Below are 19,089 nucleotides of genomic sequence, written 5' to 3'. Positions count from 1 at the left end.
AAATAAGACTGTTATTTGAGGGATATTTTCTATCCCTAACCCAGAGAGCTTCAATTTTTCTTTTGCATCTCCCCTCGGTTCCTCCATGGCTGGGTACACAGCAAGCATTCAGCAGACCGAGAAGTTAAATAGTCGATTTCTAAACAAAGGCTTCATCATGAGGAGGCCCCCATCTGCTGCCATAAGGCCTAATGCTCATAGTCCTGCTTCTACAAAGCTGGATGACGGTTCCCATGTTAAACATATCTCAAGCCAGGTCCATCAGGGATTGGTGGAGGCATGCCTCTGTGGCAGTCACCTGGGTGTCCTTCCATGGGCCCCTCACACATCCTCTCATACCACAGTTTAAATTAAAGGCCACATTCTCGCAGTCTGTTGCATGGCTGAGGCATAAGAAGTGCTCTTCACAGTGGGGAATTTCAGAGAGCTCTGCAGATGAAACAATAGCAGCCCTTTCAGGCAGGATGCTTCTCATTCGCTCTCTCTGCTATAGAGGCTGATTTATAGCCTGAAGCTTTATCACCTACAGGGAAGAGTCCAGTGATCATCTCCTAAATGGGGATGGGATACTACAGAGCCCTTTAGAGCCACATAATTCCATGCGGAACCTTCTCCCCCAGCAGCAAACAATCTACCAAACTACTTGAAGCTGAAAACACACATCAGTGGCGCCCTATGAACAAAACTCACCCCCGCCCCACTGGAAGTTCTGAAGAAGCAATTGGTTATCATCTGGAGGAACCTTTTGGCTTTGACCATGGACAGAAAGAAATCAGAATCCTGTGTCCTCATTCTGTAAGTCAGATACCTTACAGCAGAATCCACAAGAAACTGAGCCCAGAGTTTAAGGCTGTAAGAAATAAAACTCTTATGATTCAGACAGCAGACATCTTCATTTAGGATACAGTTAGGGTAAACACCTGTACTGCCTTTGGCTGGGGCTCGGCTCCCATGGGGCTGACACTCTCAGAAAGGTGAGTACCCAAAGAAAGCAAGAACCCAGATGTTACTCACCTTTAGGTCCAGATACTCCAGGTCTTTTTTCAGCTGGAGGTAGGTATCATCAGCCTTCAAGTGAAGCATAGAAACAAAAAAGCCAGTTATGAACACCAAGGGTTTCTATAACTCAGGGTTTCATGTATGAATTATTTACATTGCACAGCTTCAGGGACAAGGGACCACAGCAGACCAAAACATCCAGGACCACAGAGGAAGCGCATATGTCTCAGTGCAGCTCAGAGCCCTCTTTCAGCACGGTGGATCTTGCAGGTCACTGTAGAGAAAGCCAACTAGTGCCCTCATTAGTTGAGGGGACACACATCCCACCAGAGGGCTAGGACAGCAATGCCACTGAGGTGGAGGTGATCTCTTGACAAGTCTACTTGGAAGAGGACATGCCACACCTGAGCTAGGGGCCCATCGATTACCTCTGCTCCGATTCTTGCCATCAAACTTTTGCAATGGGTCATTCACATGCATGAAGCAAAATGACCCCAATTCATATGGATAAATGCCTGAAAGAGGCAGGGAGCTGACCTAGGATACCCGGGGAGGTCCTTTATGACCTTGGATTTCAGAACAATGAACACTAGCAGCCGCTGGAAGTTTCCTGAAGTTTTGGCTTCCTTTGCTCAGGGTGAAGCCAATGTAGCCACGTCAGGAGCTAGTCAAGGAAGGTCTAATGTCAGACCTGTCTGCTTGTGTCACCTCTGACAGCCTGTCGAGTTCTTCGGAATAATTATCAGGAAAAGGAAGAATAAGGAAAAGTGATTTCCTAGAACTCATGCTTCCCACGTAACAGATCACAGAAGCTAACTGTGGGGCAGAGGGGCTGTGAAAACTTAAGAAAAGCAGTCCAGGCACCGCTTTCTTAGCAGACTAAGAGGCCTCCCAACAAGCCAACGTAAGCCGGGTCTGAGAAGGTGGTGCCCATTTGCAACTCCGATGTAAAACAAATATACAAATAAACAATGTGAAGTGTGTGAAGTGTCAAGCAGTGCTTTTAAGCATGAAAAGGCCTGAAGGACCATTGCCAGGGACACTAGTGGCTTGCAAGATCTTATTTCTATCCCTAAACTGTCCCCTTATTCATCCCTACTTCTTTAATCGGCCAGTCCCTATAAACTTCCCACAGTGGTAAGGAGGACAGAGTAGAGGAATGTTATTAAAAATCTCCCAAATTCATAGCTTACAGTTTTTGTAAGTGTTCCCTTACATTCATTTTTCCAAATACATTTCCTGAGTGCCTAGGGCCCCGCTAAAACAAGACAGGTAAGGAAGGAGACAATCACATCACATGATCTTCTGATCTACTTTCTGCCTACTTCTATGCAGCTCAGAGGGACCAGCATCTCCTTCAAGCTGCCCAAGATGCCTGGGACAGCGAATGTCTGGCCACTCCCCGAGGAGCTTGTCCGCAAACCCCCACGTTCTGGAAAGTTAAGAACGCTGTGCAGAAAGGACCTGAGTTTTGGCTCTAGCTGAGGGATCCCGGGCAAGTCATGCCCCTTCTTGATCCACTGCCTGGTGTGTGGCAGTACCTCCTGTCCTATCTGAGCTCCCCCAGGTTACTCTGAGGTTCACCAGGGTCAAGGATGTGAGGATGCTGTCAATCAGTAGGGCACTCTGCCTTCTCCCTCCTGGTTTACACACACCTTTCAGCATCCCAAAGGAGTGCCCAAGGTGGCAACAAAGACGACAGCCAGCACAGCCTTTTAGACATGACCACACACGCCAGCCTGGCAGTCACTACTCACAGCCAGAGAAGCCACCATTCAGGTCCCTTGCACCACATGCAGCCTCCTCCCTGGCACCCAGGTGCGGGCGCCACCACTGCTGCACAGTGTCTGGCGGTAGCATCAGAAGCAAACAGGCAGGGAACGAGGGAGAGAGCCAGACGACAAGTACAGACTAGAGCGCGGGCACAAGGGAACACGGGCCAGCATGTCACTCCCTTGCGCCCAAGATGGCCCCCGGCCCTGAGAGAGCCCACCAGCGAGCGCTGACCTGGCAGGTGGGAAAGGTCAGCTGGTGCTGCAGTAACTGGCCGACGGCGAAATTTCGCACACTGGCCAACTTGGCCTGGTGCCGCCGTAACCGGGTGAGAAGCTGAGAGAGCTCCTCCAGCTGCAGGTGTATAGACACATCGAGGAAATTAGCCACCACAGGAGCACGGCACTATAATTACTCTTTACCCCAGTGCCAGGACAGCACTGACGAGACACCAGTAAGCGATTATTACATTATTTCTGTCATTAGGACAAATAAACTCACTGGCAGAAAATGGGCTGCAGGAAGTTCTTTCAGGAAACAGCAACCCAGACCCACACTTTTAAGACTGTTCACTAATCAAAGCAAGGACCAGGCAGAAAGGAGAGGAGCTGATGTGAAAAAGGCAGGTGGCTAGAAAATGCTGCCTGAAAGAGAAGGAGAGCCCACATTCTCCACCCCTTCCCCAAGCACTTCACTGGATCTGGGAAAAACTCAATGCCGGCTGGGTAACCCTGAGCAAGTCGTTTGACTTATCCGAGCCGGAATTCCCTCGGCTCTAAAATGAGGGTTGAAAACTGCCCTGCAAACTGCATTTGACCGGCTCAGGGCAAAACACTGGAGATTACCCCCTTTGCAGGATGTCTCATATCGTTCGCCTAGAAGGGGAGACGAAGGCGTGCTTACCGATTTTCCATGTAAACTGGGGGCACTGACAGTGTGGGTCATGTAACCCATGGAGGGCATGGAGCGTCGGTCCACGTGAGAGGAGTTCTGCAGGTAGAGAGACAAGAAGTCACACTGAAGGCCGGGCAAGGAGGCCAGGGCTGAGGCCAGAGCCTCTGCCACTTGCTACCAGGGCAGCCTGCCACACAGCACTTCACCTCTCTGAGCCTCAGGCTCTTCATCTGTAAAAGGGAGATACGCACTTTCTCACCAGGTTATAGCAGTGGTAAACTGTGAAAGCCCGTGGAGAGCTCAAATTAAGTTGGGTTATAATAAATAATTGAACCGATTGAAAGCAGACATCTTTTCCCATCTTCTAAGCTACAGGCAAGCAGACGTCTAGTTGTGCGACCCTAAGCAAGCTGCTTACCTCTTAATGCCTTGAGAATTCTCATCTGTGAAATGGGCATAATAATAGCACCTACTTCTTAGAGCTGCTGTAAGAATTAAATCCTTTAGTACTGCACCTGGCACCTAAAACTACTGCATAAATGTTACCTATCATTATCCAAAATTGCTCAAATTTGTGTTTAAACCAGGTGAGGCTCCTGACACCCTAATCCTGGACCCCGGGAGCCAGGCAGGGCTCGAGCCTCACCTTGGTGGCATGGCCCCACGCCTTCCTGGGAGAGTCCCCCAACGAGATGTCCACGCTCCTTCTCTGGTCTGGTGGCTTCACGGTGACCCTCTCTGCTGGTGTGTGTGGCCGCCGGGGCGGGAAGACCCTGGGAGGCCCCGGGGGAGGGAGGTCCGAGGGAGACGGAGGCACAGAGATGGAGCGGGGCACCTCCAGCATGCTCCTGCTCCGGCCCTGGTCAGTGAGCTCCGGGGAGCCCGCAGAGATTGGCGCTGTGGGGCTGCCGTGTCGGAACTGCTGGCGCTGCTGCCACTCGTACAGCTGCCAGACGGTGCCATCGCGGTGTGCCCGGCGCTCCTCACTCGACATCTTCAAGTGGCTGGCTCGGTCTTGCGCATACTTGTAGTCACTTGGCAAGTTGCGGGGAGGGGGCGAGGAGCCCCCTGAGGGGTGCCGGGTGCTCTTGGGAAGAGTCTGATAGTTTTCTGGGAAGGACAGAGACTGGCTAGGACCCTGGCGAGGAAGGGTCTGGTCCGGCGGCAGGCTGAGGAGAGAGGAGGAGGACAGGTAAGACGATCAGCAAGGGTCTGCCAGGCTTCTGGAAACATAGCTAGGTAAATGTACGAAGCCAGGCAGGTGAGGGAGCCCTGTAAGAACCCCAAAGAACAATCAAAGCAGACATCCGGGACTTTTGTCTCTTTCTCCCCTGGCAGAGGACTCCAAACCAATTTTTTCCCCGTCAGCCTTGAAGAGTCAGCCCTTTACCAGGCTGACTTATCTGCCCCACGCCCGTCACTTCAAATGCAGTGTGATTAATCCTGCCTCTCCTCCCTCTTACTTGACCCATCGTCTTTTCTAGTGGGTGTGCATATTTCTAGGAAGCATCTCACAATTCTCCAGGTCACTAAGACTTTCCTTCTGCACTAAGTTCTGGAGGTACTTTAAAAAGTGGCTGCCATCAGTTCCTTTCTCTCTCTACTGCTCTAACCCACATACGGGTTAGTGACCTCCCCCAGACAACTTTGAGTCCTTCCTAAGTCGTTTATACACTGTACTGCCTGGCTCCAATCACTCCTGGGCTCCAAAAACTTCAGTGGCTCCCCATTGCTTATGAAATAAAATCTAAACCCCTTCACCTGGTACTCATAGCTCTCTAGCACCTGATCTCAACCCACCTTGCAGTCCTGCTGTTTTTCCACTGCTCCTCCTACTGGGGCCAGGACTGGGCAGGGAGAAGCCAGGCGTCTAGGGCCCAACATGTAAGGAGGCACCCGCCACAGGCACAGCCCTGTACTAACTGAAGCCTGAGAGCCTCACCTGCATCCCACCCGGCCTCCTACACCCCTCCCTGGGCAACTTCTCATGGTGGAAAAAGCAGAGGCAGTCAAACCTGGGGTTGAATCCTAGCTCTACCTAATCCACCGGCTATGTGACCCAGGCAACCTGCCTGACTGCTCTGAGCCTCAGCTTCCTTGCCTGTGACAAGAGAACGGCATTCTCTGATGCTGTTCTGAAGAGTAAATGAGACAAGAGAATGAAGGCTCCATGCTTGACACACAGAAGTCACTCCACCAGTGGGGTGCTCCCTTCCCATCTCTCATTCTCATAATATTGTCTTTCCCTCCCTTACCCGTTGCTCTATTCACCCTCATATCACTCATTCTCCAGGACCCTGTCCCATGCCTCTTCCACGGAGACCTTCCGCAATGCCACAGCCCTCAAGGGTTCTTGTTCTGCTCTGACCTACTTATTGTATGGTCTGTAACTTTTCCAAGGTCCTGTACCGACATAACCTTTTCATACCTGCAAGACATCTCTCCCCCAGCCAAGGCTGTAAATCCTTGGAGGGCAGGAAATGTGTGTCACATTCTGTTGTATTGTCCGCGGTCTGAGAAAGTCTGGACACATAACTAGCCCTTCAATAAATACTCCAGCTCACAAAAGCTGGATATGATCGTTAAAACTACTACCAACAAGCCACTTTATTTTCTGAATGAAAAATTCAGCAAGGGGCAAAGTATAGAGTTTTATTCAGTCTTAAAAGTCTGAGCTGGAGGCAGCATGATGTTGTAAACAGAAGAGGTTTTGGAGTCAGACAGGCCTAGGTTGTAATCCTGAATGCTTCTAGCAATTTTATCTAACAAACTTTTATACAGTGCTTACCACAAGCAAGACACTATTCTATGCCAGTGCTACTCCAATTGTGCTCTGTGGACTGGCAGATCAGCAGCAAAGGGAACTTGTTAGAAGTGTAGTTTAACGGGTCCCACTCCAGACCTGCCCAATCAAACTCTGGGGTTGGGGCCCAGCCACCTGTGTTTTAACAAGCCCTCAGGTGGCTGATGTTCTAAATGTTCTAAAATTGTTCTAATTGTTTTAAAACTCATCTTATTTAATCACTTCCTAGCTCTATGTCCTCAGGCAAGTGTCATTTATGACTTCACTTTCCTTATTACAAAATGGAGATACTTAGGACCACTTCACAAATTGTTGTAAGGATTTGAAATAGTTGTCCCTTTTCATCCTTATCTTTGTAATTACAAGAGGTAATTCTAAGATCTCTTTAACCCAGACTAGTCTAGTGTGTCTATCTAGCCTGTCTTCTTGCCACTAGGTGGCAGGGTTTGCTATTCGTTTCCCAAAATCAGAGGGAACCCTGTCTCTGAAGAAGGGGCAGTGCCCAAATCCTCTAACGGTGGTGGTGGCAGTGGCACAAACCAGGCTGGGGTCTTCCCCTGGGACGTTTATAACTTTACTAACCATTGTTTACTCGGCCTGAAACAAAATGCAAACTATGCAGAGCACATCCTACCTGTGCTCCCACCTGGACACTCCTTCCATCGGACTCGGCAGCTCACTCTTGGTGCCGGCCTACAGTGTCCCGATGATCAGAGTCCCCGCACTGGGCCGGGCCCCAAAGCCTTCAGCTCATCCTCTACTAGCCTGTGCCCTCTGCCTCTGTGCTGCCTACTATCCCCCCAGTGCTGGCTATTTGGGGGCAAACCCAAAGGTGAGCCCTGGCTCTAGAGGCCAAACCATAGTAACTAACGGATGGCAGAAGAAAGGATACAGGAGGTAGGGTTGTAAGATGAGCTAAATCTCTCTCAAAGCGGGCAGGACTCCCAGAGCAGCTTTGTCCCTGACAGGAGATCAATTTTCTGGCCCCCAACTCCAACCTTACCCCCAGAAGAGTGCTCATGGACTCCTGCCCTTGTACCCTGCTCTGTGGCTGTGGAGCATCCCTGCTCCAAAAGGCACCAAACCAGATATTCTGATTCAGCCACTACAAAACGGTCATATTAAAATGTAACATCAATTTTTATAACTAATTACTTATTCAGCAGATATTCCTCACCCCAACTTCCATATCAATTGTGCAGGACTTTTAACTTTCTACTCTGCTCTTCATTGTAATGTTTGAGTCCCTAATTCTACCCCCACCACTACCTTTTTATTTTACAAGTATGCATTACTTTAAACACCAGAAAAAATAAAAATAGAAGGCTAGAATTTCAAAACAATCTCTTAGAATGTGGTAAGATTCTAAGGATATGTCAGTCTGGACCTCACAAACCATTATTCTAGAGAAATTTAATGATGTGAAGTATATATCTCCAAGTTCTGAAAGAACAGTTAGAAGTATTTTCTTGTGTGGTCTAGAATCACAAGTATGAGACCGTATTATGGCCCAAATAATTTTCCTTCCAATGATCGACGTGCTCAATCTAATGAGCTTATTGTAAGCACAGTCTTAATCATACACAAAGCAGAGATATCCACCTTCTATATTTTCAAATAGAGGAGGTTCCTTTATTAAGCAGCCAGGTCTATTTATTACTTGACTGTAAGAAATTTCACATGTCTTCAAGGGAGAAAAAAAACCTCTGGAAAAACAAAGTCCTTTCAAGATACAAGTGAATGATCAGACTGAGCACTTTGCTTACTCAGAGACTGACAGCTTTCTTCTCAAAAGGGTATTCTAAACTCTGCCTTCAATTCCTCACTTTTACTTTTCAGCCCACTGAGAGTCCTTCCACCACTAGAATGAAATTTTTCTGTGTGCTTAATGACCTCCAAGGTCAATGAACTGTTTTTATCTACGGACCCAATATCACGCTGCCCCTTAGATAAGAATGGCTCAAACTCCCATCTCACATCCTGGGGACAGTCCAAGGGCTTCTCCAGCCACCCTTATCTCCTTGCAGTTGACTTCTCATCCTTTAGCTCCCCGAGGTGCACCCCCACTCCACCCCCAAATACAGGCCATTGCTTGTAGCGGAATAACGCAGGTTTGCTGGCTGCCACAATGGTTACACAGAGACATTTCACAACCAACAACTTATAATTGCATATCAGTCGCACAGTTTTTGGAAGTCCTTTCTGTGCCCCTGCCACAAGGGCCAGTGAGAAACCTGACTGGCCATGTCATTTTTCTTCCAGCTTTCCCCTCCTACTATTCTGCTTCCTAACCTAACTTTAAAATTCTAGCTCTATTAATAAGGGCAATTCAAGTCCGCCCATCTAAGCCCATCAAGACACTCAGCAGAACCAAAGGCCTCTGTTACTGAGCAAAAAAGCAGCACAAACCTCAGGTTCCAGATACTCCTCCAGTGGTGCCAGACCCCTCAGAAAGCACTCCCCCCCAATGAGAAGTCCTTTTCTCCCTCTCCTCTGACTCCTTCCAATCACAGCTCCCCTCCCCGCATGGTTTTCCTCCTCCATCTCCTGGGAGGCTCCTCTATGGCTTCTCTGCTTTTGCTCACCCCTTGGGCTGGAGATCCTCAGGGTTCTGTCTTTGCCCTCTGTTATTGTTCACTCTGAGCTAGAGCTTCTCAACCCTGACTGCACATTAAAATCACTAGGGGCAGGGAATGTCTTTAAAACTCCTGATGTCCAGGCTACAACCCAGGTCATTGGAATTAGATTTTGGTGCATGGTATCCAGGCCTCGGTAAATGTCAACTTCTCTCATATTCTGGTATCACGTGGGGAGCTTTTAAAACTTACTGATGCATTGATCTTACTCCAGACCAATTAAGTCAAATCTATGAGCAGGGCCTCAAATGATCAAATTATGCGGCCAATATAAAGAACCACTGCTCTAAGCATTCCAACCTGAGTGATCTCAACTACTGCCAGGGACTCAGTCACCACACCTAGGGCAATGACTTACAAATCTCTCTCTAACCTGAATTTGCATTCCCTATAACCTACCAGTCATCTCCACCTGGCCACTCCACAGGTACCACATTCAAGTTCATTTTTCTCTCTCATGCTCACACCACACCTACCTATTAACCAAGCCAAACGTGAATGTTAACCTCAACTCCACCTGTGGTCTTCCCCACTTCCAGCCTGAGATAAATGTTTAGCAAAGCCTACACCTGGCCGATGTCATCAGCTATGTACCCTAACCATCCTTGCCCCACAATCCTCACCATCCTCACTGCTTTTGTTTAGATCTCCCTCTCCTCTGACCCAAACTGTAACCACCTTATACTTGATCATTTTCTCTTCTCAGCTCTTCTCCACCTAAACCATCTTCCCTATTGTCACCAGAGCAAGCAGTTTATCTAAAACAGTAGTTCTCAGTGCCAAAATGGGGGTGGGAAACAGGAACGTCTTTGGAGGGCAATTTTGTAGTACCTATCATAATTAAAATCGCATCTGTCCTTTACCTAGTAATTCCACTTCAAGTAATTTATTCCTCAAGTGCACTTGCATTTGTATGCAAAGATGACTGGGCAAGGCTAGTCACTGTAGCAGTTTGTAATAGTAAAGGTCGGTAACCAACCTAATTGTCCATCAAAAGGGAATGGTATGAAGATCACTGGAGTACTCTGCACCATTTCAAATTAATGATATATGCCTGCATGTGCTGACATGGAAAGATAGCTAAGAGATATTAAAATGTATAGCTATATACATACATATATATTGATATATTAAGTGAAAAGGGCAAGGTGAAGAGCAGGATTTCTTTTTCCTTTTTTTAAAACACATTCTGAAATAAAATAGGACACTTATTTTTTACCTTGTGAGTGGAATACTGATTATTTGGGAGATTTACACACCTAGCTGTGAATTTGGTGATGAATTAGTAATTGGTAGAGAAAACTAACTCAAAGCATGGAAATTATCTATACCAGTGAAAACAAAAAATTGTACAACAAATGAAATTGAATTAATACTATATGCCCCAGCTTTGAATATTGGCATTGTCATAATAATGTAAAAACTGACTAGAGATCTAAAAAAACGTTGTGCTATAACTACACTGTGAAGCTGGGGTCAAGGTAAGTATGTCTGTTAGAAAGGAAAGCTAGTGGGGAGAGACTTAAATTCTTATCTCCTACAGTAAAATGTCAACAGATAACAAAAGCTGAAAAGCCAAGCAAGAGTAGTATAACTATCTTACCTGGAAATATTAGGTAAATTGAAAAATCTCCTAAAAGAATTGAGAGTGGCTGCCTCAAAGGGGCAGGAATCAGAAGCAGGGATGGATGGGGGTCATACTACTTAAATCCTTAAATTACGTATATGTATTAGTATTTAGTTTAAAAATTTTTTTTTAAATAAGGATAACTACAACTGCCATTTTCATTTTGGGTGGAGTATCACCTGAGGGTAGATCACCTGAGAAATTTCTTCAACATATCCATGGACCTGCTGTATTAGAACTGGAATAGAGAACTGGCTCTCTGGTCAAAAAAACCTCCCCATGTGGATTCAGATGCCTCTTTCCTGCTAATACCCTTCAAATCACCATTCTAAATATTAGTATCATGCCAGGCTCATGTTTACAGTCCATCAATGGCTTCCGTTGGCCTTCAAAATTAAACCCAAACTGTTTAGTAGGAAACACAGCCTCACCAAGGCCAAAGCCTCGTCTTTCCTATCTGCCCCTTTTTCTGGTTTCTTCTGCTTTTACCTCCCCTCTCGGCAGCCTCATATTGACTTCGGTTCCTAAGAGTTGTTACACACAAGAAGGAACACCTAACTTAGCATGAGTAGCTTCTGACCACACTGTCTCCCTCTGTTGGATCCCCCTTCTGCTGCTAACTTCTAAGTGTTGGGGTGTCACTTATATGCTGATTGCTCCCAATTAGCATGTCCAACCAGACCTCAAACCTCAACACCACAATCCATATCCAATTCCCTACCTGGTATCTCCCCTTGAATATCTAACAGCTTTCTCAAATTTTACATCCAAAATGGAAGCCCTGATTTCCCCCGAATTTGTTCCTAAGCCTTCCCCATCGCAATAACCATCAGTTGTTCAAATCAAAATCCTAGGGATCCTCGTTGTTCCTCTGTTTCTCTCATCCCGCACATCCAATTTGCTGACAAGCTTTGCTGTTTAAGCCTCCAAAATGTACTTCGAAATTTATTTCTCTTTCCACTGACTATTGCAACAGCCTCCTCCTTAGGCTCATAACTTCTTTGTGAATTATTAATCAGATCACATCACTTACCTGTTTAAAAACTTCCAGTGGTTCCCCCTAGTGTTTTTTCAAATAAAATCCAAATTCCTTACATTGGAGTATAAGGACCTACAGGATACAGCCTCTGCCAGTTTTCCAACCTCATTCAGCAGTAAAGTCACTTAGGACCACCTAACCTAGCACCACAAATAGCCACTTCCTGCCCCTATGTCCTTGGGCAGTAGCTTGTTTTCAATAAAACACAAAATGTAAACAGAATTGACACCTGGTCTGTCCCAAGTGGGAATGAGAAGGTATCTTAGCTACAACACAAAAGGCCTTCCTTCTCCTGGTCCTGTTTTTTTCCATGATCTACCCTCACAACTGCCCAGTTGGGCCAGATCCAAAAACAGGCCTAGGCTTCTCCCCTAGGGGCATTTTGGCCTCAGGAGCCCACGGGTGGAAAGCCTTGGGCTCATCAACAGGGAGAATGAAGTCTGGTGTTTTAGCACATATATATCAGGCCTGTGGCAGACTTGGTCTGAGCTCTGGCACATACACTGTGACCCCTCAAGCCGCTGGGGAGCTTTCTGCCCACACCATGGCTGTGTTATCTCCTCTCCAGTCAGTGATTTGTTTTACAAGCCTGAGGATGGTGTCTTCACAATGAAGACAAAACACAGTGGCTTCTGGGGACAACAAAGAAGCTGAGTGACCCTGAAATCTGCACATTCATAAATATGTCCTAATTAAAGTTATAATAAAATACAGGGCTTTGCAAATAGCAAGAATATATACCCTCTAAATAATTAAAAACTGCTTCTTGAAGGAATGGGTATGATAAAACCAAATGTCAACAGTGCCTAAAGTTAAAAATCGGTCTGTATTTACTTTAGTTTCTACAAATATTTCCAGATGCATAGAAGGAGCAGCATAAGAGGAGGAGTTACTATCCACATGCTGACCATCTCCAGGCACACTCCCTGGGGAACAGAGAAGCCTCCTGATGTAATCTCAGTGGGCTTGGGAGGCTCACATACCCAGGTTTGAACTTGGGCTTTGCCAATTATTTTTGTGTCCTGGGTTGGTTCCTTAACTTCTCCATGCCCCAGTTTCTTCATTTATAAATTGAAGCTATGGGCCCCTCCTTGCAGGGTTGTTATGGGGATTTATGGAGATAATGAAGGCAAGAGGATTTATGGCCAGCATTATCCAACACGTGCTGAGCAAATGACAGTTATGTTATTTTGTTATTATGTTCATTAGTAACAGTGATACTGGGTCTGTTACTAACCTCCTGCCATCCGCCTTCTGGGACTTTGCCCAGTGCTCCACCTGGGCCAGGCTGCTCTTTCTCTGGCTGTGCTTTTCATGGTTGGTCCTGGGAGGAAAGGCCCGCTGGTACCCACCAGTCCCGTTCTGCTCTCCTAAGCCATATGCGATGCCATTCTTCTCTGCACGCTGGGGCTGTGCCTGCTGGCCTCTCAGGCCACTGGGTAAATCCACGAACAAGGCATCTTCTTCAACTGGTGAGTATGGGGACCTGGACTTGCTTCTGTCCCGCTTGCCCTCCAATGGGTCCCTCTGGGAACGATATCGTTCTTCCTCTTGCTCTCGCGTCTCAAATCCAAAGGAGTCCTCATGGCGGCGATGAGAACAATCCCTTGCATGTCCAGTACCCACGCGGCCACATTCGTGACAGGACTCTGTGTGGTTAGCCTGGGGGACTGCCTGCCGCTCCAGCTTCTCCATGTCTCTGCAATGACAGCAGCACATTAAGCCTTTTCCAGACAGCACAGCTGGCAGCCAAGACATCCCGAAGAACACACTTTACATTCAAATTACCTCCAGGCCTTTGCATGGGCTGTTCCCTCTGCCGTGACCACTTTTCATGACCAGTCTCTCACTCTGCCTACTCAAACTTCTACTCCTTTGGGATCTGGCACCTCCAATGTCACCTCTGCCGGGAAGCCACCCCAGCCACACACACTCAGTCTAGATCGGGACTTTAGCGGACTCCATTGTCACACAAATCACACTAAACCATAACTGCATTTATTCATCTAGCACCCAAGTAGGCTATGAGTTCCACCAGGCCAGAGGCCTCTGGCCAATCATCATCTGCCCAGAACTTCTGTGCAATGACTGGTACAGAATAGGTGCTCTATAAATACTACTAAATGAATAAATGATACATGAGACATTCTCATGATTTTCCCTTCTGCTATCTGTCTAGCTATCTGTCTGGGGCAGTCTAGCTCAGATAGAAGGCTCCTGAGTCCAGGGTCTCTCCCACTAGCAGCAAGCACGGCCCAAGGTACAACTGTCAGCATAATTAAAATTCCTCCAGGATGGTGAGAAGAGAATCGGCACAGCAACCTCTTTATATGACCACTTACTGATCTCGTCAGGAAACTGCTCACACAGGAACCTACAAGAACACTGACCTAACGACAATTCTCTGAAGTATTACCAGTCAAAATGTAAAGATAAGAAAACTGACGCACAGGAAAGATAAATGATTTGTCCAAGATCATACAGCTGGAAGAGAGTGGAGCCAGGGCTCGGTCTCGGGGAGACTGCAGAGCCCACGTGCTTCAGTCACTGCTTTCTACTGCCTCTCCACATGCGTGCTGATGACCTAGATACATGCAAAGCTGGAAACTGTAATAGAGAATAGGGTGAAGCGATAGGTTAGGGTATGAACTGAGGCTAGAGGAAGGCCTTCTGAGGCATAGAGAACGAGTCCTCTTTCATGGCCTGTCTGCCACTGTAAGCTGCCTTTCTCCCCACCTTCTCGGGGCAGGGTTCTAGGTATGTCTGCATCTCACTACCTGGTGCCAGAGACACAGTAGTGGATCCATAAGCTTTGCAGAATTTAGTTTGGGGAGGGCGGGAAAGGGAACACACCCCAGCCCAAAAGGAGCAGAAAAATTACCAGGGACTCTTGGATAGAGCAGCCAATCTACTTGTACTTGTTGGGAAGAAGGTCTTGGCCTTGAAATCCATCACTATTCAAATGGCCGAGCCAGAGGGTTTTCCATTTCAACATAAAAGTATACAAAGGAAATGCTGCTGCATTTATATTCAGGTGGTCAGTCCCCGGGTGTTCTTGCAACAACCTCAGAACCTCAGCAACCAATAATCAGTCCAGACCCAGGACAGAATTGATCCAGCCTGGGAGCTGGTTAAAATGTCAATATAAAGTGAAAATACAACCCCTAATGTAGGGTCTGCTGCTTTGTGTGTATAAGCCTAACTCTTGGCCTTAACTTGGACGTGGAAAACTGAGAAAAGCAATCATATATCTCACTGTTCATGTGCTCGTGATTTTTCCATAAAAACCCAAAGCTTGGGAGAGCGGAACTTCTCTGGACCCTCATTAATCCTCCACTAGGGGACATTCCACCCCCTTCGCCCCATCTCTCATCCCTTCTTCTGGTAACAGCATTTCAGTTCTCATTTGGGGATCACTCTCCCTCACTTTCTGTCCACGTGGTTTGGGTGCCACTGACTCTACTAGTCCCTGTGCAGCTAAGGCTCCAAAGTCACAGTGATTGGTTCAAGGGTCAACACATGTCTCCATCTGGGCCCATCGGAGTTAGCCCTGAGACTTTGGTTCAAGCTAGTCTTGAGTTGCTACAACTATATGGAAAAGCAAGTATTTGAGAATAAAACCAACACCAAGCAGGTAAAGAAAAACAATCCTAAACACTTGGCCTGAGCTCCTAGATTTAGCCATATGTAAACCAGACATAACCTTGGACTTTTTGGTTGTGAACCAATAAATTCTATTTTACTTAAGCTAGCTGAGGTTTAGTCTCTGTCACTCATAGTGGAAGGACTCCTATTACACCATTTTTGACATACTCTGATGTTGATCTCTGAAGGCCCTTTCACTCCTAATGTTCAAGGGGTCTATAAGCTCTAGAAGTAAGAACATATGGGAAATCTTCAGTGGCCTATCCTTTCAGAAAAAGCTATTCTTACTGTAAGTTTATCAAGGGACAACTCTGTTCTACAATGTACACATCAGAGGTTTTAACTCTGCCTTTCCTTTCTTCTTTGAATCCTCCATAACCATGTCAGTGTAACCCCAACCAGCAGCCTTCAAGTTGCCTAAGTTGACCTTTATCTTCTTTGTTGTTTCTCGTATTTGGAAGACCACCCACAGGGGATGCGCTAAGGCTGCTGCCTAGAAGATGAGAGCTCTGGCTGTCCTTTGGGTCACACCATAGCGAAGTCACCAAAGCCTTATACCCTGGTTACTCTCATTGTGAGCTCTAAGGAACTGCACCTCCTTGTTATTCATCCCCACATAAAATAAACAGCATTTTGTCATAAAAGCCAGGTAGTGAAGCAAATATGCCACCTACATGTATGACATTAGAACTGAAGGAAAAGGGTTTCCTCAACTCCAGGACCCAAAGATCGTGGTATAATATCTCAGCCCAATCAACTGTAATGTGGATTTTTCATTCTTTACTAATCGACAACCATGTATTTACTGAGCATCTATATTTCTCCACTGGGATGGGAATTTGGAGGCATAAGAAAGTAGTACAGAAAATAGCCTCTGTTGTCTCAGCCAGATGACCTTAATGCCAGCTGAATAATGATAATCACATTTAATATTGTCTCAAACTGACCCCAAATCATGGAGTTTGCCAGGTTTTTCTAGCCTTGGAGCTAGTTAACTATAAACCTTAGTCCTTACTGTGTATGTACATATGAGAAAACATGCCCTCATATATGTCAGTGATTCCTGAAAATAAATTTGATAGGGAACGATAAATCCTTTTCTTCAGATTAACACCACCATTTACTACAAAACAAACTACAGAGGGTGATTGAAAGAATGGTAGTCTGCTTGCCACTTGGCAGCTTTCTAGGACCTATGACCTGGGGTTATGAATAGCTCCTAGTCCCATGGCTGCTGGTACATACAGAACATGCCTAGTGCCCACGCTCAGGCTATGGCTAAAAGTAAGAAAAGGGAAGGTAACGTTCCCTACCCCAGCACCTCGCCTGACTTCAACACTTAACTAAGTTATAGGGTTTAAGGCAAAGATGTTTTTTTGATTTCCTCCCTGTCTCCATGCATTCCCGACAATTTAACACATGACTTCTCATATCAGGAAACCTGTCACAAAATAGATTTGCAATGCTTGATTTAGCACAATGATGGAAAAGGACGAAGTATCTCTCTGCTGTCAATGACTGTCATTCAGAGAAGCTGGCTATGCGGGGCATACAGGTTTAGCTAAGATAACACAAGCCTTTCCTGCGTAGGTCTTTACTATCATTGTAAACACTCAGCATCAGTGACTGTTCAAAACGTAGAGAATTCCTGACACTTGTGACCATTCTGGCCATCTATGTCTCTTCTTGAGCAAGACAAGCCCAGAGCACATAAAATTTAGTGCGAGTCAGTCCTGGTTCCAAGAGCTGGCTCCACCCCAATATATGCTGGGTGCCCTTGGGTAAGTCCTTGACCTCTCTGGCTTCAAGTTTCTCATTGGAAAAATGGAGACAATTGCCCGTGCCTCCTGGGAATGTTGTGAGGCTTAAAGGAGACAATGCACAGAAAGAGCACAGCACTGTGTCTGACACATAGTGTGCCTTCAAGTACAAATGTGTTGACTCACAACATCTATTCTCTCCTCCTTCCTTGCCCCAATTTTTTCAAAGCAGCAATGTTCCCAGTGAAAAACTTATGTTTCCCAATCTCCCTTGGAACTGACCTAGCTCATGGTTCATCATGCGGCACAGATCTGACCAATAAGATGTACGGTGAAATCACTGGGTGGGCCTTCCAGGAAAGTCTTTAAAAGAAGGCACACTTAGCTGGCTTAGCTAACCCTTCCCTTCTTCCTGCCTGGAATATGGACTCAGTGCTGGATAGCAAGGTGACAAAAAAGTAGATGAAAGCCACCTGCCAGAAAGTAAAAAAGAGCCTGGGCCCCTGATGGCATCATATAGCTACTATACTAGCCTGGACTACCTACCTCTGGATTCCTGTTATCCTGTGAGAAAGCAAAAACCCAGTTTGAATGTGCCATCCTAAATCAGGTTGTTCTAAAACTAGCAACCAAATGCAACTCCTAACTGCATTAGGTGCTAAGCTTTTTATTAGCACATCACAGCACTGCTATAAGTCTGCTTAGAGCAAAGTCTTGTTTTCCCCTGCAAGTGGGAAGAGATTAGATCTCAGACCAGATACTTCTCTCTCATCCCTTTTCTCCATCAGAACTTGGAAGTTAACATCATACCAAGCCACTGTGCACCGATTTTTATTTTATTCTGACCCCTTTTCTTAATGCTAAATACATGTGCACCTCACACACATAACATCTCATTCAAGACTCAGTAAGCAGAAGAATGACAACCTGTAGCAGGGCTTGGTTGGACCTTGGTCCTGTTAGCAGATAACTGCCTTCTGTTGCAATCCTACTGGATGATCCTTCACCATTCACCTTACCTAAACAGCCAAATTAGCAGCCTAAGAACCAGGGCCAGGCCACTGACATCCTTGGAGATTTGGTCTGAGCCTGGTCAGGTGGCAGAAGTCCTGTCCTGGGAAACCAGCTCAGCCTGTGTTGACAGATGCCGAATCCTGAGCACTGACCCCGTGTCTCAGGAGGATGGTGGGCTCGAAAGCCAGGACCCACCATGGGCACAGTCCATAGACTTACACAAATGACTGAAGAAAAGGGGACACAAAGCCTCTAGGGAGCTCTAATCCAACTTGAATTAATTCCTAGCATATCAGGAAAAAAATGGCTGGTGAGGAATGGAGACTGGAGTTGGTTTCTTCTTTTCTCCAGAGTTAAATAGGTCGGTTCCCCCTGGGAGGAGGGGGAAGGTATCTGGCTACTTTTCATGCTCTGCTCTAAATTAACAATAGAGGGCCTGACACTCTGGCGACACACTCCCCAATTCTCTAAGCTGTCCTCCCCTAGAGAAGAGCAAGGCCAAAGAATAACCAAAACACCAGACTGCCAAGCTGAGGTGCCTCTTCCCTCAGTGGAGTTGCTATTGGCAAAGTCCATTGTGAAGTTTTAAGGATTGACAAACCAGACAAAAAAAGGAAAGATACTGAATGTCAGCCAGGTCTCCTCACTTTATTTATTCCCGCCTGGAGAATCTCTCCCTATTCCTTCTACCTGAGCAAATCATGCTCCATCATCTCAGCCCAACCCCAGCTAGTCCAGAATTCTGGCACACACCAAGCTCATTCACTTTCCATCTCTCTATACTCCAGTCACGGTTCTGAGTCATTCATTTTTCTTACGACCAATGCTTGGTTATTACTGCCCTATGCTGGATCCTTCTGTGTGCCAGGATCTTGACATTGCTCACCTCTAATCTCTAC

At 46.5% G+C, this 19,089-nt stretch overlaps 1 protein-coding gene across 9 annotated transcripts in view; it reads right to left on the bottom strand.

The window, feature by feature from the left end:
- PLEKHA7 (pleckstrin homology domain containing A7) overlaps positions 1-19,089 on the bottom strand; it is a 123,089-nt gene that overhangs the window by 32,864 nt on the left and 71,136 nt on the right. For all 9 annotated transcript variants that reach the window (XR_003046128.1, XM_015589625.2, XM_025046373.1 and 6 more), the window contains 4 exons: positions 13,009-13,470; positions 4,313-4,835; positions 3,676-3,762; positions 1,015-1,068 (listed from right to left, as the gene is read on the bottom strand). Coding sequence is in view for 8 of the 9 variants with exons in the window: in XM_015589625.2 (XP_015445111.1) it covers positions 1,015-1,068; positions 3,676-3,762; positions 4,313-4,835; positions 13,009-13,470 (1,126 nt within the window). In the remaining variant the exon portion in view is untranslated. The remainder of the gene's footprint in view (positions 1-1,014; positions 1,069-3,675; positions 3,763-4,312; positions 4,836-13,008; positions 13,471-19,089) is intronic.

Source organism: Pteropus alecto, unplaced genomic scaffold, assembly GCF_000325575.1.
Source record: "Pteropus alecto unplaced genomic scaffold, ASM32557v1 scaffold120, whole genome shotgun sequence".
Taxonomy (NCBI): Eukaryota; Metazoa; Chordata; class Mammalia; order Chiroptera; family Pteropodidae; genus Pteropus; species Pteropus alecto.
The sequence above is the reverse complement of the archived record's forward strand: the minus strand, read 5'-3'. Positions and strand labels throughout refer to the sequence as shown.